We start from the raw sequence: 27,216 nt of genomic DNA, 5'->3' as shown, positions 1-27,216 counted from the left end.
TTCATGGTATTAAATTGTAGAAAAGCTGAAACATCGTTTTAATTTCTGCTCATCAGTTCTAAGTGCAATCAAACTAGGACCTGGTTCATAGCATCTCTTGATTCACCTATGGTACAAATTAGGTTAAGAGAATATTGGGATAAAGTATAGCTCACTGTTCTGATTTGTTCTTAGCATCCACACATGGTTTCCATGGAAGTTTCCAGGTTAGTATTTTTACCGGTGTTTCTCCATAGATTGCAAAATTGGGAAATCTTCTAGAGTCAAAAGAAGACCACCGCAACAGACTCATTGAAGAAAATGACAAGTATCAAAGACATTTAGGCAACTTAATAAATAAGGTACAAATTTTCTTACATAAATATTTGTCTTTTTAAAACGGTGAAATATTAAAACGGTATAATTTTGGTGCTAAAAAGGATCTGAGGGATGATGTAATACATTTGTATTGATTCCTTTCACTTCATAATGACCTTCCATTAGCCTTTTAGCTGAAAGCTAGCAAAGCACATTGTGTGTATCTGTCCTTGTGCTGTCAGCATTTTCAGGTCTTAGTATTGCTACTTCATTTTGAGGGTCACTCTAAATCTTGCCAACATAGTGTTATAGTTTACCTTTTAAAAACCGCATTAACTGTAACCAAGTGGGCTGTAACCCTGGGTTGGTACATACGCTACATGTGTGGGTCATAGCTGACTTGCTACAGTTGTCCGTTTGTTGACACTTCACTTTTTCTGCATGATGAACAGGCACATTACAATTCTATTTGTGTTCATATTCCTGATTTCAAAATGTAAGGAAGATGTTCTGCCTATTGTAAAACTTTCATTCATGGGAGTCATATAATTGAACTTGTACAGATTCTTAAAAAGCAAAATTAAATAAGTATCCTAGAATTTATCACAGAATAATTGTTTTAGCTAATGTTTTTCAAGGTTACATCATGCGAAGAAGTTATCGAATGTGCTGACCGAAGGCTCATGATACCGAACTCCCAGATTGCACAGTAAGTTGAAAACACTTAATTTTTTTAACTTTGTAAACGTTTGCTGATATTTCGCTCTCTGGCTTGCTAAGTTCATTTTTCAGACTCCTAGAAAGAGGAAAATGTGCTGTTTTGTAAGTCAAGACCATTCATTCTTCAATGATATGTTTAGTGTGCCGAATGTCTGGACTACTTGAACAACCAGAATTTCATCTTCCTTTCTCAGAACTCCCTTTGACTTGGGGGGAGGGGGGCGAGGTTAAGAAATTACAGAGGGCATCCCTAGTGGCGCAGTGGTTGAGAGTCCGCCTGCCGATGCAGGGGATACAGGTTCGTGCCCTGGTCCGGGAAGATCCCACATGCCGTGGAGCGGCTGGGCCCGTGAGCCATGGCCGCTGGGCCTGCGCGTCCAGAGCCTGTGCTCCGCAACGGGAGAGGCCACAACCGTGAGAGGCCCGCGTACCGCAAAAAAAAAAAAAAGAAATTACAGAGAAACATCCAAGAATTTTAGAGGATATTTCCATAGTATTCAAGTAAAGTAACATTGCTGTGCTTAGAATTTATTCACAAAAGTTTTTGAATGCACCCCCAAATGAATCATATCAAGTACCAAATAAACTTTCTCATTAGAATGAGATTCAGGAACTGCCCTGGTGACGCAGTGGTTAAGGATCTGCCTGCCAATGCAGGGGACACGTGTTCGATCACTGGTCCGGGAAGATCCCACATGCCGCAGAGCAACTAAGCCCATGTGCCACAACTAGTGAGCCTACGCTCTAGAGCCCGTGAGTCACAACTACTGAGCCCGCATGCTGCAACTACTGAAGCTCGTGGGATTAGAGCCCATGCTCCGCAACAAGAGAAGCCACTGCAACTAGAGAAAGCCCGCGCACAGCAGCGAAGACCCAACGCAGACAAAATAATAATAATAATAATAATTTGAGTTGCTTGGAAAGAATTCCAGATTCCCATAAAGCAAGATGGATGGATGATGTATAGAGAACTAGACCACCATGAAATTTATCTACTCAAATCCTCCAATAAAACTAGCAAAATGTTAGCCTAGAAAAGTTCATTTTAGTCATAAAATTCAGTTGTTTCTTCTTTCAGTTTAGAAGAGAGAAATAAACATTTGGAAGATTTAATTAGAAGGCCCAGAGAGAGCATCAGAAAACCAAGGTAAGTTGTTTCTTTTTCTAAATAATAATGTCTTTAACTTTAGAATATATGCATAATAATGTTATACATTTAAAAAAAAACCTTTTCCTTATCTCAGTTTAAAATAAATTATATAAAAGTGCTTGGTATTTTGCCTAGCATAAAATAGTTTCTTTGATAGATGCTTTTTGTAGGACCTGAATGGGAAAGCCTGGTTACCTGCTCTCATGGAACTTATGATTATCTCTAAGAAAAATACTATACAGATTATGAGCTAAGATTTTGTCTACAATAAAACAGCTTACCCTGATGTAAATATATAGCAGACCAGATCTTATGATCAGATTTTCTTACACTAATGTGAAATCTTATAATCCGTTATCTTAGAAGACTCTCAACTCTCAGTATTTGATGCTACAAGATATATGCACAAACCCTATGGAGTTGGTTCAGACCATAGTAGGATGTTAAAGTGGGACTCTTCCTGAGCTACTTCTTAAGATGCTAATTAAATATTTATCAATTCCCAAAACGAGAGTGAGTTTGCCCGATGTGCAGAGGTTCTGAGGGAAATTTCAAAGAATCTTTTTCATGACCCATATCCCTTGACCAGATCCAGTATATGAAACGTCTGGAGTGTGGGGAAAATTGCAGAAGAGATTTCTTTGACTCTGTCGTGTCATGAGCTCCCGTCACCCCCAAGTCATTCTACCTCTTTTACCTAAAGCCTTGTTAGGGGGTCTCTGGGAGATCACCTAAAGAACTTTGAAATGTGTTTCCTAAACACATTTAGGAAAGGGAGGATCAGTGACGGAGAAAATTAAAGCAAGGTGTGGCAGGCAGCACGACACAGGGGCTGAGTTGGGTGGCCTGTTCTCCCTGATTGTCGTCAGGACAAAGAATGTATGTGACAGTTTCTTAAGAACCACGCAGGTGAGATCTGAGTCATCTTGGGCTTGGCTGAAGGCTGCCTTGTGGGATGCCAGCAGCAAGAAGGGGAAAGGGAGCAGCACATTCTTAGGGGCTGGTGCAGCAGTATCAGATGACCACCGGAAGAGAGGTGCCTCAGCCTGGGCCCAGGGAACCGTAGGGCAGGGGTCCCTGGCAGCGGCAAGCTCCCAGAGAAAGAATCAGCCAATCCCGGAGACTGTGAAGCCACCCAGCCAAGTAAAAATGTCTTATTGCTTTACTTCTCCTCCCTCCTTCTGCAAAGGGAGGAGGTGGGGAGTGAAGAGGGTGCAGAAATTGACCTTCAGGGGCAGGTGGTGTCCACCAACTACAAGCCGTAGCTTAGGGAGAGGGATGAGTTCTCCTGAGTGAAGATTAAAGGATCGATTCATATTTAAGACTGGGCATCGAACTGAGCTGTGCTGAATTCTTCACAGTGAGAAGGAACATGACAAGGAGCAAGGTTGGTTGAGTTTCATCTTCCTTGGTTTGGTTGCCAGCTGGCAGAATTACCTTAGAGCAAAAAAAATCACTGGGCCTGCTGCATATTCAGCCAACAGCAAAGGGGAGGAGCTCCCCTGAGTGAAAAGAGGCTAAAGTAGGGACTTCCCTGGCTGTCCAGTGGTTAAGACTCTGAGCTCCCACTGCAGGGTGTGTGGGTTTGGTCCCTGGTTGGGGAACTAAGATCCCACATGCCAGGGATCCCACGTGCCATGTGGTGTGGCCAAAAAAAAACACCCCCAAAAATAAAAAAAAAAGGCTAAAGTGGGGAGCAGACATGAAAGTTGCATTTTCATTATATCGTGGGTCATGTTTGTTCCGAATACCATTTGCAAACAGAACTATGTTTTGAAAATCAAAAGCCTTTAGAAGGTTTACACTATTATTTGCAAAGTGATAGTTTAACTATGATTTTCTCCCTAATATGAAAGAGTATGATCTGATGCCTGGCATATTACAGATGCTCAGTAATCGCTAGTTTAAACTGAATGTGAATCTTCTCTGAGTTGATGAAAGAAACTGTGGAATATTTTTTTCTGGAATTATTTTACAATAAGAAAATTTGCTTCTAAATTCACACATTTTACTAGTTCAGATATTTGTTTACTTATACTTGGCCTATCTTCACAGTAGATTGGAGGCCCATTTATATAGATTTAGAGTGGCCTTGAAGCAAAGGTGTGAGGTGGAGTGGAAGAGCTCTCAGGCCCTTTCTAGCTGAGAAGACCGTTTCTTAGAGAACTTCAGGCTTGCATCAGCCTTCAGCCCCGCACCATCCATGAGCCTCCCCTTGACCGCTGGACCTCAGTCAATTCAGCATGCAAACACGCTTTAGACCACCTCTGCATCGTCTCAGAATTCTGGTGCTGCTTTTGCCAGTTGTCTTCAGAAGTGGAAACAGTGAGAAACAGGGAGAGAAAAGTGAGCACTTTAATAGTCACGTCTTGTTTGGGCCTCTAGTTCCTTTTTTTTGTCCTCTAGTTCTTTATCACTTCAAGGAGATTCATTAGGTTTTCAAGTCATAGCCAGAATCTTATCCTAAGTAAATCAGGGAGAATGTTAAAACGTAACAAGGCTGAGGCTCAGTATTTTTATGTAATTGCAGTTGAGAATGATCCGTATTCTACATACTGAGGAGCTTTATCTTAATCTTTTAGGGTCTCTTAGTTCTATCGCAAATGACAATTTCTCTTTGAAAAGTGAGGAAAAGAAAAATTTTAAATAATGGCATCCTTGTTCACTATGTTGCTATTTTAGTCCTCACCCCCCCCAGTTGTTTGTTTGTTTTACATTATTCTCCTTCTGTTTCCCGCAGACTGAGAAGGCATCCGAAGCCCGTGACCGTGGTAGATCATACTGATGATCATTATAAAGAATGCTGTATTCCCATGTAATTGTCAAATTACACAAAATTAAAGATGAGTTCCTAAAGTTATGCTTCAGTCATGTTCAGCCTAGCTTTCCCCTCTGCCCTCAGATGAGGGCCTCTTTTGCCTCTGATTGTAGTTGGTTCTGTAATTGGGAGCCTTAATTTCATCCCCACAGCTCCTGCTTCATGTCAAGGCCTCATCATTTTCATCTGGCCTGTCACAGTCATCTCCTTACTCGTGGCTCTGCCCCCAGTTCTGCTCCACCCTCCACAGAGTAGACAGAGTGACTGTTCAGAAACAAAATCTGGTTATACTCCCCCGCTACGTGAGACCCTTCAGTGCTTCCCAGTTGCATTCAGAATCAAATGCAACTCCTCAGCTGGCATCCAGGTCCTCTGTGGTCTAGCCCTTGCCTTCCTATACAGGCTTCTCGGTCACTGCTTCCTCCTCATCATACACCCCAACCACATCTAACACTTGCAATGTTTTGCACGTGCCGTGTTACCTTTGTGCCTGCTGGCTACTACCCGGGTAGCTCCCCCACCTGGAATGCTCGCTCTCAAGTCCTTTTCTCCCCGTTACTTCAGTTCCCGCCTCACAGACATCTGCCAGCTGGAGCTCCGTCTGCTCCACGAAGCCTTTCCCACCCAGGTGGAGCAGACTTGCTTCCTCCCATGTGTCCTCATTGTACCCTCTGATAAAATAGCACCTATGGTATGTCATTACAGTTCTCTGCTTGCACGTCCCCTGACCTCACTAGAACTCTTCTAGTGCAGGAATTCTCATATTCATTTTGGCATGCCCCAAGCACCTACCCCATAATCGGTACTAGATAGGAGTCAAATATTAGACAGACTCGGGACCCAGGCCCAATGCTATCCTTACTGGAGTAATTCCTAGTAGAAGGTACACCTGCTGCCGCCCTGTCCCACGCCAGGCCATGGGTATGGGTTCACGAATACCATGGCCCATTTGTGACACAGCTTTGCAGAAGAGGGGGTACAGTCAAAGGGCCTGTCTCTATCTGTCCCACTGAGACCCAGCTGTTGTAATAGTTGAGTTATGAGGACACCTTAATACTACCAATTCTTAGTTATGCTGTGCTGCTGAGTCACTTCATGAATTGTTCAGATCCTTGCTTCTGTTCCTTCTTCATTCTGCCAGCTGGCAGCCATACCAAGGAAGATGAAACTCAACCAACCTTGCTCCTTGTCATATTCCTTAATAGGAAAAAGGTTGAAACAAACAAAAATATTGATTAAAATATAGTATTAGTATTATCTGTGGAGTTTGTCTGTAGGTTTTCCTTGTGCGCCTTTTCCATATGTAGTTGAGAACTTGCTGCTTATGGAATAGGAATTCCATATGTAATCAAGAGTCAGCTCTTCTGTCCCTGAATGTCTTTCCTGAAAACTGAAGAAACAATTTTTTCCTTTCATTTTTATATGCCAGACATCTTAGAAGGAAATAGAAATGATTTAGATTAAACAGGACTGAAGATTAACAATTAATCATTTTTGTTAACCACTCCAGGAGCAGAGTCATTACTAAGTATAGCACCCAGATCCGTCCATACAAGTGATGCGTTAAAAGCTGTGTAAGTGGTGAAATTTTACATTCCAAAAAATGTGATGACTATTCTTCTAATTTCTTCCTGTGAACAATCAGACATATTCTAACATAACATAAACAAGTGAACGCAGTGGCTCCTTTTCCAAATACCTGTCGACGTGCGTTCTCACAGAATTCCACTCTTGCCTGGCCTTTAGTGACAGAGGAAGATTTCCTGTGTCTCACCCCAACTCTTTTTTCCTCTCTGGGCAGGCAGGCTCTTCCTACTACCAACCAAATTTAAAAAGACACTAACACTGAAATCCCTTGGAATTAAAACCCAGGTGAAAGGAGGTTTTGCCCTTATAACTTCCACCTTAACGTAGTTTTGAGGAATTAGTTCTGAGTTTAAACAAAGGAACCAGAGATAGCTAATTTTGTAAGATGTATCAGAAAAATGAATGTACATAACATATTGTCCTTTTGATAAATCCCAGAGCCAGGATGAAAGTATAATTATTGAATCAAGATATACCTTGAATGGAAGGGAAGAAATTATTCTATCTCACTGAAATTAGTTTTGCACTTAAATTAGTCAGGTAAGTGCAAGAGGGAAATATTGGAGAATCTATATCTGGCCCCAAAGGAAGTGCTGAATAAGTAAAAGCTATTACTATTGATGTTATTTTTGTTGAGGAATTCTATAAGATACATTTTATTATGAATTTTGAAGCAAAATTCGTTAATTTCTCTAATTCAAAAAGTTGCGATACGGTTTAAGACAAACCATGAGAAATGCACAGTAAGTTGCAGCTATAATAGTGTTTCATTTGAAAAATTAAGCCCTGAGAGCTTTGGAAGTGATTCAGGTTTTAAAAAGAGACATTATTATTAGTTTCATGGAATTCTCTAGGGAAAGTTAAGATATGATAGGAGAAAGACAAACATTAAGATGGTTAATGCGGGGGGAATTCCCTGGTGTTCCAGTTGTTAAAAATCCACCGTCCAATGCAGGGGACGTGGGTTTGATCCCTGGTTGGGGAACTAAGATCCTACATGCCGCGGGGCAACTAAGCCTACGCGCCACAACTAGAGAGAAGCCCGCGTACCACAACGAAGAGCCCGTGTCCCGCAACGAAGGATCCCACATACCGCAATGAAGATCCTGCGTGCTGCATCTAAGACCTGACACAGCCCCCACGCCAGAAACAAACAAACAAAAAAGATGGATAATGCAGCGTCTGGAATCTGCGCACGAACATGGTGAAATCGTTGGACTGGAAGGATTAACACAGTTTGTCCACAAGCAGGGCTGTGTGCATAAGTGCTACATTTGCCATGTGCGCTAGTAGACATTTATGATCTTTTACCTACAAGTTGTCTCACAGTGAACGTACCTCCTTTGGTGCACAGCTCAAGGATGCAGCATCTAAGTCAGTGCTTCTTGGAATAAACATTTAGTGACGTTCAATAAGCCATGTGACAGCCTCTGTGTTAGAGGCCAAAGGTACAACGAAAAACCAGGCAGAGATCACCAAGGACCATGTAATCTAGTGGGGGATATAGATAAGAGACTCTTTCCTAGATTGGTGCATGGGTCTAACTGTCGGGGGTGCTCTAGAAGCATAGATGAAATGGCCCTGGACTAGGGGAGAAAACCTCAGGGCAGATTTCACAGAAATAATGACACCTGAGCCAGATCTTCATCACTGACTAGGTGTTCCCCAGTAGATAGAAGGGGAAGCTCTTCCCACACAGCACAGAGGCCTGAGGTATCCTGTGATACTCTCTGAACCACAAGTAAAATCTAAAACCCATGTTCTTCACATGGCGGGAGATGAAGGTGATCGTGAATTGTCTCATGTGCTTTGTGAAGAAGTGCGAACTTTGTCCTGAGAAGCTCTGAAGGCTTTTAAGTGGAGAAATGATGGGGTCCATTATGCATTTTGAGGGAATTCCCTGGCAGTCCGGTGGTTAGGATTCCAAGTTTTCACTGCCAGGGGCCTGGGTTCCATCCCTGGTCAGAGAACTGAGATCCTGCAAGCCACGTGGCCAAAAAAAAAAAAAAATTATGGGACTTCCCTGGTAGCGCAGTGGTTGAGAATCTGCCTGCCAACGCAGGGGACACGGGTTCGAGCCCTGGTCCGGGAAGATCCTACATGCCGCGGAGCAACTAAGCCTGTGCGCCACAACTACTGAGCCCATGTGTCACACCTACTGAAGCCCACGCACCTAGAGCCCGTGCTCCACAACGAGAAGCCACCACAATGAGAAGCCTACACACCACAATGAAGAGTAGCCCCCGCTCGCCGCAACTAGAGAAAGCCCGCGTGCAGCAACGAAGACCCAACGCAGCCAAAATAAATAAATAAAATTTTTAAAATTATGCGTCTTGAAAGATCACCCTAATAGTGATATAAAGGGTAGGTTGATGGTGGGTGATGCTAGAATCAAAAGTACCAGATAAGATACTGCTACAGTGCTCCATGCAAGAAAAACCGAGGCCAGAAACTAAAATAGTGACAGAGGAAATAATGAGGAAGTTATGGATGCACAGTGATTTCAAAGGCAAAGTGAAAAGGACAGGTAACTGTTAGCTATGGGAGTGAAGGGCAAGGAGTCTGGGAGTGAAGGGGGAGAGGTCTAGGAAGCCTGGCACGGGTCTGGGTGGTTGTCTTCACAGAGGTAGAGAACACAGGAGGGACCACTAGTTTGCAGGAAAGATAGGATGAGGGTGAGGTTGCTGTGAAACACCCGGGACATACTTAATAAGCAGTTAAATATATGCTGAGAAGGATCCAGTAGTCAGGGAGGTTCTGAAGACGAGGAGAGAAGGGTCATTGATGACCGAGGTCTCAGAGGCGGAAAGAGGGCCTCGGGTCCCCAGAACAGCGTAGGCTCAGACACCCCTCCCTCTGAGACTGGAGGTTAGGAAGGCAGCTCTGAGCTGTGCACGGTGTTGGAGACCCCGGCGGAAAGCTTGGCCCTCTTCCTGCAGGAGGAGGCTGGCGTGGCGGGAGAGGCGAGGGTCTGAAATAGCTGCAGCCCCTGCTCTCAGGGAGCAGAGCGTGGGCTCTTGCCACGGGGTACTAGGAGGAGGTGCAGTTTCCTCTCCACCTCACCGTTCCTCTATTTTTATCCACTTTCTTCTCCTCCCGCCTTGTTCCTTGTTTCCCTGACTATGACCCATTGCATCTTCTTGAGGACTTGCTCCATTGATCATTCTTACTCTCTCACACCTTTAATTTACAACTCTTTGTTGAATTCTTACCCTAGCCTTAAAAAAATCCTTCCTGCAACCCTCTTTTCCTCTAAAGCTATCATGTCTTATCTTAACCAAGTCTTTATTGAATTTGTTACAATATCACTTCTGTTTTAAGTTTTGGTTTTATGGCCCGGAGTCTTGTGGGATCTTAGCTCCCCGACCAGGGATCCAACCGGCACCCACTGCCCTGGAAGGTGAGTCCCAACCACTGAACCGCCAGGGAAGTCCTGTGATTCATAGTGTTTCTGATAAATATTTTTCAATATTGCTGGTCTCAACTTGCTGCTCTCATTTTTAAAGGCTGCATGATATTTCATTATATATAATTGAAATAACTTATTGACTTATATTTTGTGGACAGGGTTTCCAGTTCTTACTGGTAGCCCAGAAGTCACTGCCTTACATGCTTTGGCCCCAAATTACGTGCATTTGCCTTTGCCCACGTGGTTTCCTTGTCCTAGAATGCCCTTTCCTGCCCCAACTAAACTCTCTTCTCCACCTCCACCACCGAGCTCCTCATATTTGAAACATGTGCATCTTCCAAGGCTTAATCGAAATGTCACCTTCATCCTTATCTGAAAGTAATACGTATCTCCTCTATCTGTGGCTTTCTAAGGGTTCTTAGCACGTTCTTCCCTAAATTATAGCTCGTGGGTGATATCAGGCCGCAGCACAAAGAGCACTCGACACGGAATCATAAGACTTAGGTTCCAGGGCTTCCCTGGTGGTTCAGTGGTTGAGTCCACCTGACAAAGCAGGGGACACGGGTGTGAGCCCTGGTCCGGGAAGATCCCACATGCCACAGAGCGACTGGGCCTATGCACCACAACAACAGAGCCTGCGCTGTAGAGCCCGCGCGCCACAACTACTGAGTCTGCGTGCTACAACTACTGAAGCCCATGTGCCACAACTACTGAAGCCCGTGTGCCTAGACCCCGTGCTCTGCAACAGAAGCAATTGCAATGAAAAGCCCGCGCACTGCAACGAAGAGTAGTCCCCGCTCCCCGCAACTAGAGAAAGCCCACGCACAGCAACGAAGACCCAACGCAGCAAAAAATAAAATTAAAAAAAAAAATGACTTAGTTTCCAGGCTCCTCCATGCTAGCTGCTGTGAGAACTGAGTTCATTGTCACAGCATTTTAAGAAGGATTACAGGACTGCGCTTATATCAATGTCAAAACGTCAGTATTTTGTACATTATGTCTACAGTTAAAAGACTGTAACATTTGCCTGTGTAAATATAACTCTTGGGACGAGTGAGTGAGAGGTAAGCTGTGAAACTGGACAGGGGTCTTCCCGTATTTCGGAAGCGCAAGCTTGCAACAGCAACTAGAATACACGTTTAAGAAATCCTAGCGAGCACGCTATGGTGGAAACTCGACGGTTCTGTAGCACAGTTGGGGATTCCTATAGGGCCAAGGTCAAATATGTTACGAGAAGAGAATTTTCAAGATTTCACAGCACAGCTACCCCGCTGATGGGTTCCGCTTCAGTTTGGACTAGAGGAATTGAACATACCTAATCGAAGACCTTGGTGCTGGGAGAATAGTGTTTCGGGAAACTCTGTTTTCTCCCTCCTGTGTTCCTACTCTCACTCCCCGACCACACTCACAACACCTCTGACGCGGGAGCGTGCTGGGTTTTCCCCCACAAGCTATTCTCTGCGACACCAGCTGGGGGTCCCACAATGTAACTCAATCCGGACACTACCTGAAGGTAGCATCAGATCCCACAAGACTGCTCCCGCCCACTTCAGATGCCAATGGCAAGTCCTGGTCGTCACCTGTGCCTCTAATAGATCAGCTGTAAATCAGAGGCTCCCATGACCCCTTCCTCCGAGTCCATTAATTTGCTAGAGCAGCTCACAGAGCTCAGGGGGACACAGGCATTTAACAGTTTATTAAAGGATACAGATGAACAGCCAGATAAAGAGAGACATAAGGCGAGGTCTGGGAGGGTCCTGAGGACACGATCTTCTGTCCCCCTGGAGTTGGGGTGTGTCCCCCTTCCAGTACTTGGATTCTGTTCACCAACCTAGAAGCCCCCTGAATCCTGTACTTTGAGAATTTCTACGGAGGCTTCCTGACATCATCATGATTAAGCATTAACTTCATTTCCAGCCTCTCCACCCTCTCTGGAGAATGGAGGGTGGGGATGAAATTTCCTTCCAGTGAGGTGGAAGGAAAACCAGGAGAGTATGTTGTCCTCCAGCCTCGAGAAACAGGTGTTAAAAAAGGGGGTGGAGGGACTTCCCTGGTGGTCCAGGGGATAAGACTCCGTGCTCCCAATTCAGGGGGCCCAGGTTCAATCTCTGGTCGGGGAATTAAATCCCGCATGCACACCGCAACTAAGATCCTGCATGCTGCAACTAAGACCCGATGCAGCCAAAATAAATAAAGAAATATTTTTTAAAAAAACTTTTAAAAGTGGGGAAGGAGGCTCAGATGAGGACTTTCGGATTCAGCAAGATGAGATATGTTAGTGCAGTGCTGAAAATAACAGCCCAGTGGAATAAGCGGAGAAGAAAATCGAGAGGTGAGATAGGAAAGTTTTACTGTGTCTGAGGCAGACAAGCGAGGCTGTTGCTGAGGGTACCAGCGGCCACGGAGATTTTTTTTTTTTTTTTTTTTTACTTTTTGGCCGCACCGCCAAGCATGTGCGATCTTAGTTCCCCAAACAGAAATTGAACCCACGCCCCCTGCAGTGGGAGCGCTGAGTCTTAACTGCTGGACCGCCAGGGAAGTCCCAGAATTTTGTTTTTTAAGATGGGCAATATTACAGTATATTTGTATGTGAACGGGAGCGATGAATCGGAGTAGAAATTCATGAGGTAGAGGAGAGATGGCTATTTTCAAAATCACACGGTTTTGAGCAGGAGATGAGATCCAAACCACAAATGACGGCTGACCTTTGATAGGCCCATATAAGTTTTTTCTTGGAACGGAAAGGAGGGCAGAGCATGAGTGTACAGTTGGAGGAAAGCGGTGAATGTGATTTTGTCTGTTCTTTTCCGGGAAATACGAGCTGAGCAAGGGTGGGCAGGGGAGTCTGTGAGTCGTGAAGGAAGAGGACCAGGTTGGGGACAGTCTCCCCTCCCACACCCCCATAGTATTCCTTTTACATAAAGATCACAAAAGAATTTTTTACTTTCAGAAGTAAAGTACAAAAACCATAACTTTTTTTAGCCCTTGCTAGGTGAAAGAACACAGAAGTCTTTGCTGGCATATAATAAATACAACTTTTTTTTTTTGCTTGACAGTTTTTCATTTCTTATTAGGTTTACAAATGAAGTTAGATTGCAAATTTGTGGGGAAAGATGTAACTTATAACAAATTCAACAGATATTTTCTGAGTTACCACTGGTGTCAGGTGCTGTTCTATAACATTGACTAAAGGCACAAAGGTCCCTGAAGTGTGACAGACAGGAGATGTAATAAACTATATATTGTGTTAGAAGATAAAAAGTGCTATAAAAAAGAGAATAGAGAGTACAAGGGAGGGGCTGGGGGTTGTAATTTTAAACTGGGAATGAGGGTGAGCCTCATTGAGGAGGTGACTGTTGAGCAAAGGTTTAAGGACATGAGGAAGTTCCTTAGCTACTGGGTTACCTGAGGGAACACCCAGAACAAAAACTGGGGCTTAATAGACACATTTGCTAATGATGCTGAGGGAAATCGTAAGAAATTCAAGGAAAAGAAAGCTCTGCTCTTACAAATTCCAAGGAAGTAAAATGACAGAAGTGGAGAATCAAGTGTGGGTTTGCCTGAGCTGTAAGAATGAGAATAACCGGGATGTAGTATATTTCTGGAAAACACAGATCTACAAGGAGATAGATGCAGAGGTGAGAGAGAAAAAACATGGAGAGGGGCAGCAAGGGGGAGAGCTCTGGGTGGGCACCCAGGGAACGCTGCTCATTACAGGGAGAATGGAGATCACAGTAGTGCAGAGTTTGTGGGCACCAAGATCAGGGCTACCGCTTTTGATTTTTGTACTAATTGGACAGTCACACAGGTCTCTCTCTGTTTTCTGTTCGTACGTTTTCATTTTCACATCAGTCCCGTCCTGAGCAGGCACACTTTGTTCCTGTTGCCCCTTTAGTGGCTGGCTGTCTAAAATTCAAGTCCCAAGTAAAATCTATTAGTAATCATTTAATAATAAAACTGGAGTGGAAGTCCCAGTATAAGCCTAAACTGGATTATCCTCATATGTTCAGGCTCTATCTAAACATGTTCTGAGAACTGAAGAGACAGGCCTACTAGGAATCTCTTTAACATAAGGAATGAGGATCTTCTCTGCCAGAAACTAGCCCTCTGAAGGGAAGAGGGAGACAGCCCTGGTCCAGTGAAAGAGAGAAGAGGTGATTCTGAGTGTACAGCATGATTACATGTATATATCTCCTACTGCAGTCCACAGCAGATTCTTCCCGGTGCTGGGAGACAGCAGCAAGTTAAATAGTAGGACGTGTTTTTCAAAAAAACCCTGTCAGGCATCAGGAGCTCAGAGCAGGTCTGATTTGAAACTCATGGAAAAGAAAGTGCCTCAAAGTTGGGGAGGGAGAGTCTTCCCACGCCTGTAGAGAACTCAGCAAGGTTCAGCCACATCAAAGTGGTGTGCGCAGTCGTGATGTCTTTTCGCACAGAGTGGCAGCTTTGGTAGCCATGCGCAAGCGTGGAGGCAGCAGCTATAGTGGGAGGAGCCTTCTCAGGGAGCCCCTCCCCTTCTGCCAGGTGCGTTAGGAGGAGCAGCCCTGGCGGCACTGGTGGAGCGGAGCTGAATTGGTTCAGACCAGCACTGTCAGGTTTAGCAGACAGAATTAGATGGTGCCTGCAGCAGCCACAAGCTGCCTTTCCAGGGGCCCCGGGGCAAGGAGGCCTTGAGCAGAGCCAGTGCAGGAGTAGAGCAGCAGAGGTCCTAGACCAGTGGAGCACGCAGTCTGGAATCAGACTGCCAGGTTCAAATCTTGCATCTGTCATAGACTAGCTTTTAAGCCTTGGGGAAGTTACAAAACTTTCTGTGTCTCAGTTTTCTTCCCAGTAAATAATACCCAGCTCATAAGGATTTTCAGAGATTAAATGACAGGAATTGGCAATAGTAAGCACACCATGTGTTACCTTATTTGTTTCATCATTCGTATGACATCTCACGCTGGTCTAGCGCAACAGTACCTGGAATTCACATTGTTTAATTGCATGACATACCAGATTACTGGCAGCAACCCGAAATGCACACTAGATGAGAAGGAAAGTGTCCAGCCATTGCCGCCCCCATTCTGTGGTTCCTAAATGCTTACTCTGTTCCAGGCCCTGTTCTAGGTGACTTATAGCTCTGGAATGTCAGGTAAGAAGTTAAGAACTGTCACTGTTTAACTGTGGGCGAGGGTGTCTGCAGAGGGGGGACAAGAGTTTGCACTGTATATTTTTTATGCTTTGGGTTTTTTTTTAACTGTTATATATATTCCAAAACATATGCTTGCTTTTCAGTGCCACACACTGGCAGTTCATGCTCTTTATAAGGCCACTATTTAAAATTACACTAAGACTTTATTGCGCCGGTCATCCGGCGGATCGTCATTCAAATAAAGTAACCACTAACGACGCTAATTAATTGGAAGGGAGGGGCGGAGGGCGGGGCGAGCGGCAAACCGCAGGTCACCAGCCCGCGACTGTGACTTAGGCGGACTCTCGCGGGAATCTCAGAGGCCCTAGCAACCGGCCACGTGACTCCCGGGGCCGCCCAGCTTCCCCAGGCTCCGAGCCCAGCAGCCACGTTGGCGGCGTTTCTCTGCCAGGGAGGGGGAGTGGCGAAGGCCGTGCGTGGTACGTGCCCCACTCCTCCCCGCCCGAAGCCCGGATGAAGAGTAACGCCATTACCGCCGGAGCCGCCGAGAGTCGTTGCGGACGGGGACTGGACGCCGGAGCGGCCGCGCCATGAAGCCCTTCTCCCGCCTGCTGCTGCTTCTCCTGCTGGTGTTACCCGCCACTCTTTTGCTCCGAGGCCGCCCTGGAGGTGAGGCGAGGGGAGTGGGTGGCGGGGCTCGGGCGGGGGGGTGGGAGACGCCGCGACCGCAGGTTTGAAGCTGGAGGCGGCGGCGGCGGCGGCTCCGGCTCCTGGGTCCGGCGTCCGCCTCGCCGGCCTCTCTCCGCGGCCCCCGACCCCCGGCTCGCAGGGCGGCCCCCAGCGCGCCAGAGCCTGCCTGGCCCCCGCCTCTTGCACTCGAGCGCTGGACGCTGCCGGCGAGCTTGCTCGGGGGCGGCGGGCGGCTTGCGGCTCGGGCTTGCGCCTGCAGCCGCGGCCTCGGCCGGAGCGAGGAACGAGGGGCGGCGGACAGGCTGTGCCCGAGCGCGCTGCGGCCCCTGGCGCTCCAGCGGCCGCCGCTCCACCCCGTCCCCGCCCCTCGGCGCTGGGCTGACGTGTCTTTAGCGTCCGCGCCAGGAGTTCTCCATTCATTTGCTGAAAGCCTTGTTTTCTGCTAGCCTGAACTCTGAGCCGTGCTGCTGGTCCTCTCCCCGATTATCAGCACATCCCTCTGTGGTCCCAGGTGTGTTGATTTCCCCAGAACTCACCCGCCTGTCTAGCCTTGCTCCCAGGCGGGCTGAAGAATCCCTGGGCATGTCCGGTACTTGAGCCCTCCTTTTGCTCTCCTTTTTTTGTAATTATTTTTCCCGTTTTGTTTTGTGGAAGCATCGCATTGTCCTGAAAAAAATGTAGTCTCCTTTGAACTGTACGTGGTTTTTTGTTTTTTTTTTTTTTGCGGTACGCGGGCCTCTCACCGCTGTGGCCTCTCCCGTCGCGGAGCACAGGCTCCGGACGCGCAGGCTCAGCGGCCATGGCTCACAGGCCCAGCCGCTCCGCGGCATGTGGGATCTTCCCGGACCGGGGCACGAACCCGCGTCCCCTGCATTGGCAGGCGGACTCTCAACCACTGCGCCACCAGGGAAGCCCGAGCTGTACGTGTTTTATCTAGGTTTATTCCAACAGTTAACCTGGTGTGAGAATAGATAGCAGGACGTCAGAAATGTGGAAACTTGGCTTCGTAACCCTGGTTCTATCGTGAACTTCCATTTTCTCCTCTGTGGAATTCAGTCTGACCAAAATGATCGCTAGAGTTCCTTTTATTCTGTAACTTTAAGCAAGCTGTGTGGCAAAATGAACGATAGTGACAGGTATCCACGAGTTCTTTTGCAAAGAAAAGTGAACTGACTGGCTTCTGTTTAACGGATAGAAAACCAAGTGGGAGAATTAACCAAAACCGTTAATTCATTTGCAGGTTTAAATAGGAATGCTTTTCCTTTAGGAGTTGCTTGCTGGTCGATGTTTTCATTTTCTTTAAGAAAATTTGGAAATCGTACTTGTCTAGAATCTAAAGTATATTTTTTCAGGCTTTCTTTTCTTAAGAAACATCAGTATCTAACTGGGTATCTTTGAACACTTTTTGTGCAGAATGGCCTGTCTTTCAAAAGATGTTTTCTCTTAATTTTTCCAATGTAAAAGTGTAAGTTTTTTTTTAGGCACAAAATTGTTACTGGTTAGCATTAAAACATTGTTTTATAAATGTAGGGTGAAAGCCATTGTATATATTGAGAAGTCTTGAAATTTAACTGAGTACAGCTTTATTATGTCAGTTGTAGGTATTCTTACCGGTTTTACAAAATGGTTTGTAAATTATAAATGCACTGTTTAGTCTGTTCAGCCAGCAACTGAAGCTGATTTTCAGTTCATAAAGTGTGGTTCAGTGTTCTTTAATATTTGGCATAAGTCTTAACGGGCAGTAAGAACTCAAGGAAGTGGGAAAGACTTAAAATGCAGTCCCCTTAGTATATACTGTTTCTCCTGAGTATTACAGCATGTGCACGTGCTTCCTTTCCCATGTTTTTTTTCCCTCTACTTAATTGCCACATCATCATTCTTTCTGAGAAATGTTGGAAGAGTCACTAGAACTTTGAAATTTCTTTTGAGGGTCTTGCCTGAAATAGATTTAATGTGACATGTACTTTTGCCTATAAAATTATGATGTATAGTTTCTTGGCGTTATAGTTATGCTAACTTTCACTATGATGTTAAGTGTAGGGGAAATAAAAAGTATCTTAAAACATGTTTGAAGTTGTATGCAAAAATAAATGCATGCTTTCTCAGCTCTCAAACTTGAAATTACCAATATAGTTTTTACTAAACCAAATGTGTTTTATGAGAGCTAGTTTTCACTATGGATGTCATACAGATATTTGTTCCTTGGAATTACATGCTATCGAGTACTAAGAGTTTTGAGCTGTAGTCAACTCTAATAACAGGATTTCTTGCCTAGATATTTAGATTGCTCTTTTCCTTTAGACCTGGATTTTTTTGGTTTGTTTTATGTGGTTAATGATAGATTAAATTCTGGAGTTTCTTATTTTTAAAACAAACTTACTTTCTTTAATATGCTTAACCGTTGCTTGACTTTCTTTATCTGGGCTTTAAGGCATCTTTAGTTTTAGCAGTTCATTTTTCCAGTTGCTTTTTAAAATTAAACAGCATTTCCCACTAAAATTAACGTGCAGTTGGTAAGACGAGCAGTAAGGTAAAATCACATGAATGTTCTTAGACACGTTGTAGTTTGGCATCACTCGAGTGAGCTGGGAGATTGCGTTATTCCGAGGGAACATTCTCGTTGCCTGTATACCTGAGATTAGAAACATTGGTATTCCGGGGTAAAGGTTAACTGCTTGTTCTTTATTTTATTGTTAGGCTCATTGGCAGCGGCTCAAGATCTTACAGAAGATGAAGAAACGGTGGAAGATTCTGTAATTGAAGATGAAGATGATGAAGCGGAAGTGGAAGAAGATGAACCCACAGATTTGGTTAGTGCCGTATTTGAGTTAATACATATATATAGTGTATCTATATATGTATGTATTTAGCCCTTATATAGACAAATTTGGTATTAAAATTCTTGCTTTTAGAGGTTTATTACTGGGATCAAAGTGGATTGAATTTGGGAGAATGGGGCCAGTCATTGAGGATGATCCGTAAGTATTTTCTGGCGCAAGGAGGGAGATGTGAAACAAAGAACAGTTCAAGGTGATATGAACGTGGGTCTGTGAGGGTAGCATTATAGTAGGACCACTGGACCATTTGTTGTTGGGTTTGGGATACAGACTACTTTGCTTGCTGGTCTTGGGCAACTTATCTTTCTGGGTCCGTTTCCTCTTTCTTCTTTTTTTCCTTCACTCAATAAGCAAGTATTTATTGAGTTCCTACTGTGTGCCAGGCACTGTTTTAGATTTCCCTGGTGAACAAACCAGAGATTCTCTCTGCTCTCATGGAGTTTATGTTCTTGGGACAGTGTGTATGCATTTTGGTGGCAGGGGGTGAGGAGTGGACAATAAACAATATATAAAGTATGTTCTGTGAAGATTCCGCTTAGAAGGAGGGCTTGGAGAAGATCTCTTAGAAGCTAACGCTGAGACTTTTACTATAAAATTATAGTATGACAGTAAGAATATTGGGCTAGAATCAAGATCATTGTGGCATGCTTCTAGCTCATTTTATTTTCTCTCTTAGACTACTGTAATTTATCCTACATAGAATTGGTTTTTAACCACTTTTAAACTCCAAAATCAGTTCTCTGTGAAATCTTAGCAACAATATTGTCTTTGATATCAGAAGGTGAAGGCCATCAAGTGTGGACTCTGTCGGATTTTCTACATTCTACTTCTGAATATATTATTCACTCATCTTTTCTACATCTCTCCTTTAGCAGTGAGTTGTCTTTACTCTCTTCTAAGGCCGGCCCTACCACCGCCACCTTCTCCCCATCTGGGCTTGTGAGATCTTGTTTATTATCCTCTTTCTTTCTGTAACTTTAAGCATTGATCCTTCTCGGTGACTTAATTCTGTTAAGCTGCAGATGTGCTCACATCCTCCACTTTGTGTTCCTCCACCTGAAGTTGCTACACGTTTTCTTTTCTTTTTACCAGCACAGTTCTTGAAAGAGGAAATTGTACCACTTTCTCTTCTGCTTATTTCACATTTGTTCTCTAACAGTGCTTGGTCTGGTCCCATGTATCTAGTAAAACTGTTCTTGGTAACTCACCAGTGACCTGACTGCCAAATTCCTGGCCTGGAATTTCCTGGAATTTCCATTCCTCCCCTGTTTGACCTCTTTAGCATTTCCTGAGTACCCCTTCCTTGAGTGCCCTCGTTGACCTCTGAGGCACCCCCATTGGTTCTCTCTGTTCAGCGGCTGCTGCCTGGTCTCTACTACCTTCTCTCCCCTGCTCACTCCCTTAATGTTGATGACACCTGTGGTTTTAACAACCACCGCCTTACATTGATGACTTCCAGATCTCGTTTCTAGCCGCCTACCTTACCGAGCTCCATTCCTCTGTTTCCAGCTCTTTGTGGGATAGCACATCTGGATGTTCCATAAGTACCTCAAATTTTATCTGTCCAAAATGGAATTCAGCATTTACCATCCATCTTACTTCCATAAATTAATTCTGTTTTCATAAGGCTCCGGTGCTTCAAGCTTTTACCTTGTTGCTTTCATTTCTTTTTATTACACAACCTGTTAATCAAATCTTAGGGATGGTTTCTCAAGTATATCCTTTTCTCCTTATTTGACAGCTTATGGTTCCTACCTTCCTGTTCTGGTCTCTTTTCCTGTTTGTGGGTCTCTTTTCCCAAAAGTAGAAATTCACTAAGTCTTTGTAAATGAAGGTATCATTAAAGATACTTAAAATATAACTTATAATACAATTGAACGAATTGTACAACAGTCACTGAAGAAATGTTTTGAGTGCCTTAAGCATGAGATGGGTGTGGAGAATTTTTAAAATGTAAGACAGGCTTGGCTCTTGAGAGGTCTGTATTGGGAGAGAGAGTATTTACATAAATGAAAAGTTAAATGCCAGTAAACAGTGGTGCCCTTAAGCATCTCGATTTATTAAGGGCCTGGACATTTCAAATACATGAGTATCTGTAATTCTCATTGATGCCTGGAGAAATGCTGCACTGGGGTTTAAAATTTTTAGTTAAAATTTGTTGACATTTTTAAACAATTTTTTTTTTTTTTTTTTTTTTTTTTTGCGGTATGTGGGCATCTCACTGCTGTGGCCTCTCCCGTTGTGGAGCACAGGCTCCGGACATGCAGACTCAGCGGCCATGGCTCACGGGCCCAGCCGCTCCGCGGCATGTGGGATCTTCCTGGACCAGGGCACGAACCCGTGTCCCCTGCATCGGCAGGCAGACTCTCAACCACTGCGCCACCAGGGAAGCCCATGGGGCAATTCTTAATTGGGATGGAAAGACCAATAACCAGGCCCTAGCCCTAGCACGGCTCGGCAGAATGTGGATGCGGGACAGAGCCAGCTCTGCCCCGCCCCGTGTTGTCCCTGGCTGCTTTCGTGCTGCCCCCGCAGTTGCATAGTTGCAGCAGGGACCTGTGGTCCTGAAAGCGGACGACACTTGCTACCTGCGTCCTCAGGCCAGCGCCTCCTTTGGAGTCTCCTTCCCTTCGCCCTTTGTCGGGGAGGGGTGGCATGAAAAGTGTATATGAGACTTCTTCTTTTCCCGGAAGGTAGTATTCCTGGCATTTAAACTAAGGGGAAAAGTAAGTACTACCCATTTTAACCAGAAACTAAATGTCCCTTTGAAAAATATTGTTTTTAAACTTCTTTCAAACTTTACAGAAAATTTACCAACCCGCAGTCTAGAACCTTGCAGTTCAAAGTGTTATCTAAGTACCAGCTTCATGGGCATTTCCTGGCATGGGCATTTCAGATACATACAGAATCTCAGGCTTCACCCTATACCTGAGTCACAGCTGCAGAATCCCCAGGGGATCAGCATGCATGTTACTCTTTGAGATGCACTGCTCTTGAAGTTTTATTTTCACTGATGAGTTACAATGAAATTCATTCCACTAGTAATCCCAACACAGTCTTGGAGAAGCAATGTATATATTGTCCCAAATCAGGTGAAGTCATTATTCTTAAATGATGTTGTTTTTCTTCCATAGTAATCTGCTTTTGACATTTTTCTTAGGCTGAAGATAAAGAGGAAGAAGATGTATCTGGTGAACCTGAAGCTTCACCAAGTGCAGATACAACCATCCTGTTTGTGAAAGGAGAAGGTGAGAGGGGAATGTTGGTTGTAATTCAAATACAGGAATTTTATAAATGGCTAGCTCAGTTTTGGGGGAAGCATTAATAATGATTAAGGTCTTTATTTTACAAGTATGGCGTAGACACATTTTGGGGAAAAACCCACTTACATGTGTGAATACCCATATCTGTAAGGTAGCATTTCTGGCATTTAAACTACGGGGAAAAAATAAATACGATCTATTTTAACTAGAAATCAAATGTCCCTTTGAAAGATACTGTTTTTAAAGTTTTTTCAAACTGCCACAGTAAAATAACATTGATATTTTGAGTGTAAACATTAGTGAAATATTATATCTTTACAGTTAGGCCTTGATTAGAGCCTGTGTTGCATTAGAAGAAAATTAACTAATGGCTTATATTTATTGAGAACTATGTGGCAGGCACTGTTTTCAATATTTTGCATGTATTATTCAATCCTAGTAGGAACCCTAAGAGGAGAGTTATTGTTGTTGAACTGAGGTTTAGAGAGGTTACGACTTGAACAGGGTTACTCAGTTAGTAAACAGATTCTGAAGACAGGATTCAGACCCAGATGTGTCCGACCCCAGAACCTGTACTTACTGGATGAAGCAGCTCTGTAGACCACAGGATAATTATCGAAGACTTATTATTTGAGGTTATTCATTCTCTAGGTCTTCTCAAGCTTTCTGTTTTATTCCCACATACATTCTGGCTCTGTGCCTACAGAAAGTATGATTTGAGAGGTTTTTGTTGTTGTTGGTTTTTCCCATTTATTTTTGTAGCTGCCTCCTCGGGTCACGTTTGTTTGCATTTGACTAACTGCAAGTAAGGATTGCCTGATTGATGTTTTCTTTGTTATGTTTTGATAGATATTACAGTTTTCAGATGAACCTCTTAGACTTTACCTTTGTGTCATTTTTCTCTCCGTTATCTGCACAGATTGCAGATACTGAGTTGGAGGTGAAGGTGACCTCACCAAGACATGTAGCCCCACTGCAAGATAATCTTACTCCTGAAAGTATACAACTCCTTCTTAGACATACAACTCGGAAGTGATCTGGTCTGAAATTGAGGTGCTCAGTTCAACTCTTAAGTTGGAATGCTGCCATGGGGACAAGGGTTTCAGCTTACACACGAACTCCAAGTTGCTAGTTAGTGGATGGCTGGAGTGCTCTACTGAAAAGGGTTCTGAAACCAAATCCATACATAGCAGGAAAGGGTGCCAGAATCCGTTTGTAATGTCTGCTTATTTTGTACCCTGTGAATGTTTTCTAATCTTCCTGTCTCTCTTTTTGTTTCTTAGATTTTCCAGCAAATAACATTGTGAAGTTCCTGGTAGGCTTTACCAACAAGGGCACAGAAGATTTTGTCGTTGAATCTCTAGATGCCTCGTTCCGTTATCCTCAGGACTACCAGTTTTACATCCAGAATTTCACGGCTCTTCCTCTGAACACTGTAGTGCCGCCCCAGAGACAGGCAACTTTTGAGTACTCCTTCATTCCCGCAGAGCCCATGGGTGGCCGGCCCTTTGGTCTAGTCATCAATCTGAACTACAAAGATTTGAACGTAAGGCCCTCTAAACCACCTTCTTCTTTTTTTTTTTTTTTTAAGTTAAGAATGGATGAGGACAGTTGACATTGTTTAATGAATATTCTTATATTTATTCATTCAGGTGCCTATTTTGTGGTTGAAAATAGGCAGCAGGGAGGCAAAGATAAATTGTACACCTCTGTCTCCAAGTCTATAATCCAGTGGGGCAGATGGTTGTAGACAGACAACATCACAGCATAAGTGATACATACTAGAGACAAGTAAGTGCAGGGGTAGGAAAGTGAAAGTGACTCCAGCTGGATCTTGAAAAGGAACAGTGAGCTGCACAGTGGGATCTGCTACTTCTTCAGATGTTAATATATATTAAGTAATTTTTGTACCTCCTTTTGTTGCTTGCATTTTGCCCATTTTACTGCTTCTGTTGGTAAGTTTTAAGGACTTTCTGTGACTATTTTTATGTCATTTTATACACTCAGAGAGAAAATGTAACCAAATTATTTTTAGGATGTTAGTAAGGTTTATGGTTTATGAGAACCAAATAGCCTAATATAAGCTCTGCTGTCTTTCTTAGGATATTTTACTATCTTTCTATAGGATACATATATCCAATGAATGAATGAGAGAAGCCCACTAGAATTTTACTGCTGGGAGTTGACCTCTAGATGCCAACTATCACGTCCTCCTTCAGATAGAAAGCACATGTAAACCATTCCCTGTTGAAAAAGTTTTCTGAGAAGGAAATTTCATCCTCTCTTGGAAGCTTATTCAACCTTTTCATCACCCCAGTATCAACATATTTACATCTGAGTTAAATTTCTCATGCTGCAGTTAAGTTTTCCTTTTGTGTCTTTTTTTAAAACTACTTAGTGGAAAGTGGGAAAGAGTTTTCATCTTTTTTCTTTTTTTGGGGGGGGGGGTGCATACTGCAGTGCTTGCGGGATCTCAGTTCCCCGACCAGGGGTTGAACCCAGGCCCCTGCAGTGAGAGCGCCGAGTCCTATAACCACTGGACCGCCAGGGAAGTCCCCATCCTTATTTTCAGAACAATGTATTAAGCCTCCTCAACTTTATAGTTTAGTAGCTTGAAGGATTGTGTATTTCATCAAGTTTTCAAGCAGAATTAAACTTAATCCAACAAGCATATATGTAGCTTCAGTTCCATTTTGAATGTTTGTTTCATCTTGGAATTGTCACTAGAGGAATGCTAATTGAAAGATCTTGGAATAAGACTTAAATCGTCATAGTTCAGCAATAAGTGGTGCCAGTTTTGAAAAAGTACTACCTTGATGCTTCACACAAAACACAACACAGCTGTGTGTTGTCCCAGTGATTGTCATGTATTTGAAAACTGAAATTGTGTTGAGCCGATAGAATTATTTGGAGACCACCACAGAAAGAGATTTTGATACTGAAAGTCATTAACCCATTTAATATAAACTGATTTCCAATCCATTGCCAATTTAGAACATGAATTTGACTTTTGTTCAAGTCTAGTTCTTAAAATGATGTTCTCTGGAGCTCCTGTGTGCATGTTCATGGTCTTCCTTTCTCGTTTGGAGGATTACCTACAACAGAAGCCAGGGCTTCTAGCTGAAGAGTGTTCTGTGGGCTCTGTTTCTTTCTGCAAGTTATCCTGTTTTTACTTTACTTCCCTGGTTTCTCACACCTCTCATCCCCGTCAAAGAAAGTGGGGACAACTTTAGCAAAGTTGGAGGCCTTTTTTATTTTTGAGGAGAAAGTAACGTCATAACGTTGAGTCCCTGACATTGAACTGGTGCACTTACGTACGACTCTGTTGAGTCTTACTGACGTTCTAAGTGATGAGAAAGCGGTATGGTGTCTGTAGGGTATCTGTAGGGTAACAGTTTTAAGAAATCTTGTAAGCTTTCATTCTTTCAACACATTTCCGATTCTTGTGATTTATTTTTTTAACAGGGCAATGTTTTCCAAGATGCTGTCTTCAATCAAACAGTTACAGTTATTGAGAGAGAAGATGGGCTAGATGGAGAAACGTAAGTGAAGGTCGCAGTGTGTAGGGCTTGGTCTCAGAAGGTAGGGCTGGGAGGCTTGCTTCCGTCACTGTAGTTTTTAATGGTGAAAGATTAGGTGTAGATTGGGTGGAATCCTGACTACTTAAATTCATACTTTAGATGATTCTTACAACTATTAATACCAAGTTAGGAAAGATAGTTAAAACTAACAAAAAATTACTTTAGAAAGTTTGCGTTTTGTTCTTCCCGTCTTTAAATTGTATTCCACCCCGTCCTCTTAAGTTGGTCATCAGCCTCATCTAAGTTGCATGCTCCAAAATTACTATTGAAAACATAAACCATAAGATTTTATCTTGAAAAATGTGTCCTTTGCGAATGATGAATCATTTTTCACTATATACTTATATAGTTCACTAAAAGTAACTTTCAAATAAAATTGTGCAAAGTCTAATATTTGAGGAAGACAGCACCTAATGCAGCTGTTTAACAGCTTTGACTATAACAAATTATGAAGTAATTCATTGTAGATCATATGCCTTTTTTGGGGGGTGGGGACTGACTGTTGTTAAAGGTAAATTTATAAAACTGTTACCTGGATCTACATTTAATTTAAAATATTTTGTTCCTTTTCCCCACAAATTATTTGGAAAAATTATATTTTGTTAGAATTATTGTTGTAATTAACTCATACCTCTTAGGAGTTTAAGCACAATTATAGTTTTAATTAGCTGTGGTATTTTTTATGAACTAAAGCCAGTTTATATTTTCTCTTTTTATATCAGAATCTTTATGTATATGTTCCTTGCTGGTCTTGGGCTTTTGGTGGTGGTTGGCCTTCATCAACTCCTAGAATCTAGAAAGGTAAATATCGATAAACAGCTCTTATAGCCTTACTTCAAAAATGGTTACAGTACTGAGTACAGTCTAGTTATTTGTGGCTTCTTGCTCTCACTGTGGGTTTGTAGTACCTTTTTTTTTTTTTTGGCTGTACGTGGGCCTCTCACTGTTGTGGCCTCTCCCGTTGCGGAGCACAGGTTCCGGACGCGCAGGCTCAGTGGCCATGGCTCACGGGCCCAGCAGCTCCGCGGCATGTGGGATCTTCCTAGACTGGGGCACGAACCGTGTCCCCTGCATCGGCAGGTGGACTCTCAACCACTGCGCCACCAGGGGAGCCCTGTTGCACCTTTTTAAAATAAAGCCTGAATGAAGTGAGAGTAGCACGGACATATATACGCTACCGAGCGCAGGGTGGTTGGCTGGTGGGGGGCATCAGCATAGCCCAGGGAGATGGGCTCCGTGCTTTGCGATGACCTGGAGGGTGGGGGGCCCGGGGGGTCGGGGCTGTGTGGGCATGTGGCTGATTCGCTTTGTTGTGCAGCAGAAACTAGCACGCTATTGTGAAGCGGTTGCACTCCAGTGAAGACCTATTTTTAAAAAATAATAACAACAATAAAAAGAAAAGCCTGTTCCCTGGTGGCGCAGTGGTTGAGAGTCCGCCTGCCGATGCAGGGGACGCGGGTTCGTGCCCCGGTCCGGGAAGATCCCACATGCCGTGGAGCGGCTGGGCCCGTGAGCCATGGCCGCCGAGCCTGCGCGTCCGGAGCCTGTGCTCCGCAACGGGAGAGGCCACAACAGTGAGAGGCCCGCGTACCGCAAAAAATAAGTAAATAAATAAAAGCCTGAAGAGGAGACCTTGGGTGTCTGATTTGGATTTGTTTAGACTTTGCTGCCACGTGCACTTGGTGTCCTTTGTCTGCATTCTCCAGGATGATACTTACCTTCTCACTGTT

General features: G+C 43.8%; 2 protein-coding genes across 6 annotated transcripts in view; both read left to right on the top strand.

The window, feature by feature from the left end:
- The window catches only part of CAGE1 (cancer antigen 1), a 50,818-nt gene extending 38,634 nt beyond the window's left edge, over window positions 1-12,184 (top strand). For 2 of the 5 annotated variants that reach the window (XM_067751935.1, XM_067751931.1), the window contains 5 exons: window positions 237-341; window positions 921-1,006; window positions 2,096-2,164; window positions 3,491-3,554; window positions 4,908-5,023. In XM_067751935.1, coding sequence (XP_067608036.1) covers window positions 237-341; window positions 921-1,006; window positions 2,096-2,164; window positions 3,491-3,554; window positions 4,908-4,952 — 369 coding nt within the window. In that variant the 3' untranslated portion in view covers window positions 4,953-5,023. Of the gene's footprint in view, window positions 1-236; window positions 342-920; window positions 1,007-2,095; window positions 2,165-3,490; window positions 3,555-4,907; window positions 5,024-7,527 lie in introns of those variants that run through there. The other 3 variants (XM_067751932.1, XM_067751934.1, XM_067751933.1) reach the window with 3 other exon arrangements.
- A 3,416-nt stretch (window positions 12,185-15,600) lies between these two features.
- The window catches only part of SSR1 (signal sequence receptor subunit 1), a 19,134-nt gene continuing 7,518 nt past the window's right edge, over window positions 15,601-27,216 (top strand). The window contains exons 1-6 of the mRNA XM_067751943.1: window positions 15,601-15,784; window positions 18,503-18,615; window positions 21,803-21,890; window positions 23,189-23,451; window positions 25,371-25,447; window positions 26,209-26,287. Of these exons, the coding sequence (XP_067608044.1) occupies window positions 15,706-15,784; window positions 18,503-18,615; window positions 21,803-21,890; window positions 23,189-23,451; window positions 25,371-25,447; window positions 26,209-26,287 (699 nt within the window). The 5' untranslated portion in view covers window positions 15,601-15,705. The remainder of the gene's footprint in view (window positions 15,785-18,502; window positions 18,616-21,802; window positions 21,891-23,188; window positions 23,452-25,370; window positions 25,448-26,208; window positions 26,288-27,216) is intronic.

Source organism: Pseudorca crassidens, chromosome 10 (assembly GCF_039906515.1).
Source record: "Pseudorca crassidens isolate mPseCra1 chromosome 10, mPseCra1.hap1, whole genome shotgun sequence".
NCBI classification, from domain to species: domain Eukaryota; kingdom Metazoa; phylum Chordata; class Mammalia; order Artiodactyla; family Delphinidae; genus Pseudorca; species Pseudorca crassidens.
The sequence above is the reverse complement of the archived record's forward strand: the minus strand, read 5'-3'. Positions and strand labels throughout refer to the sequence as shown.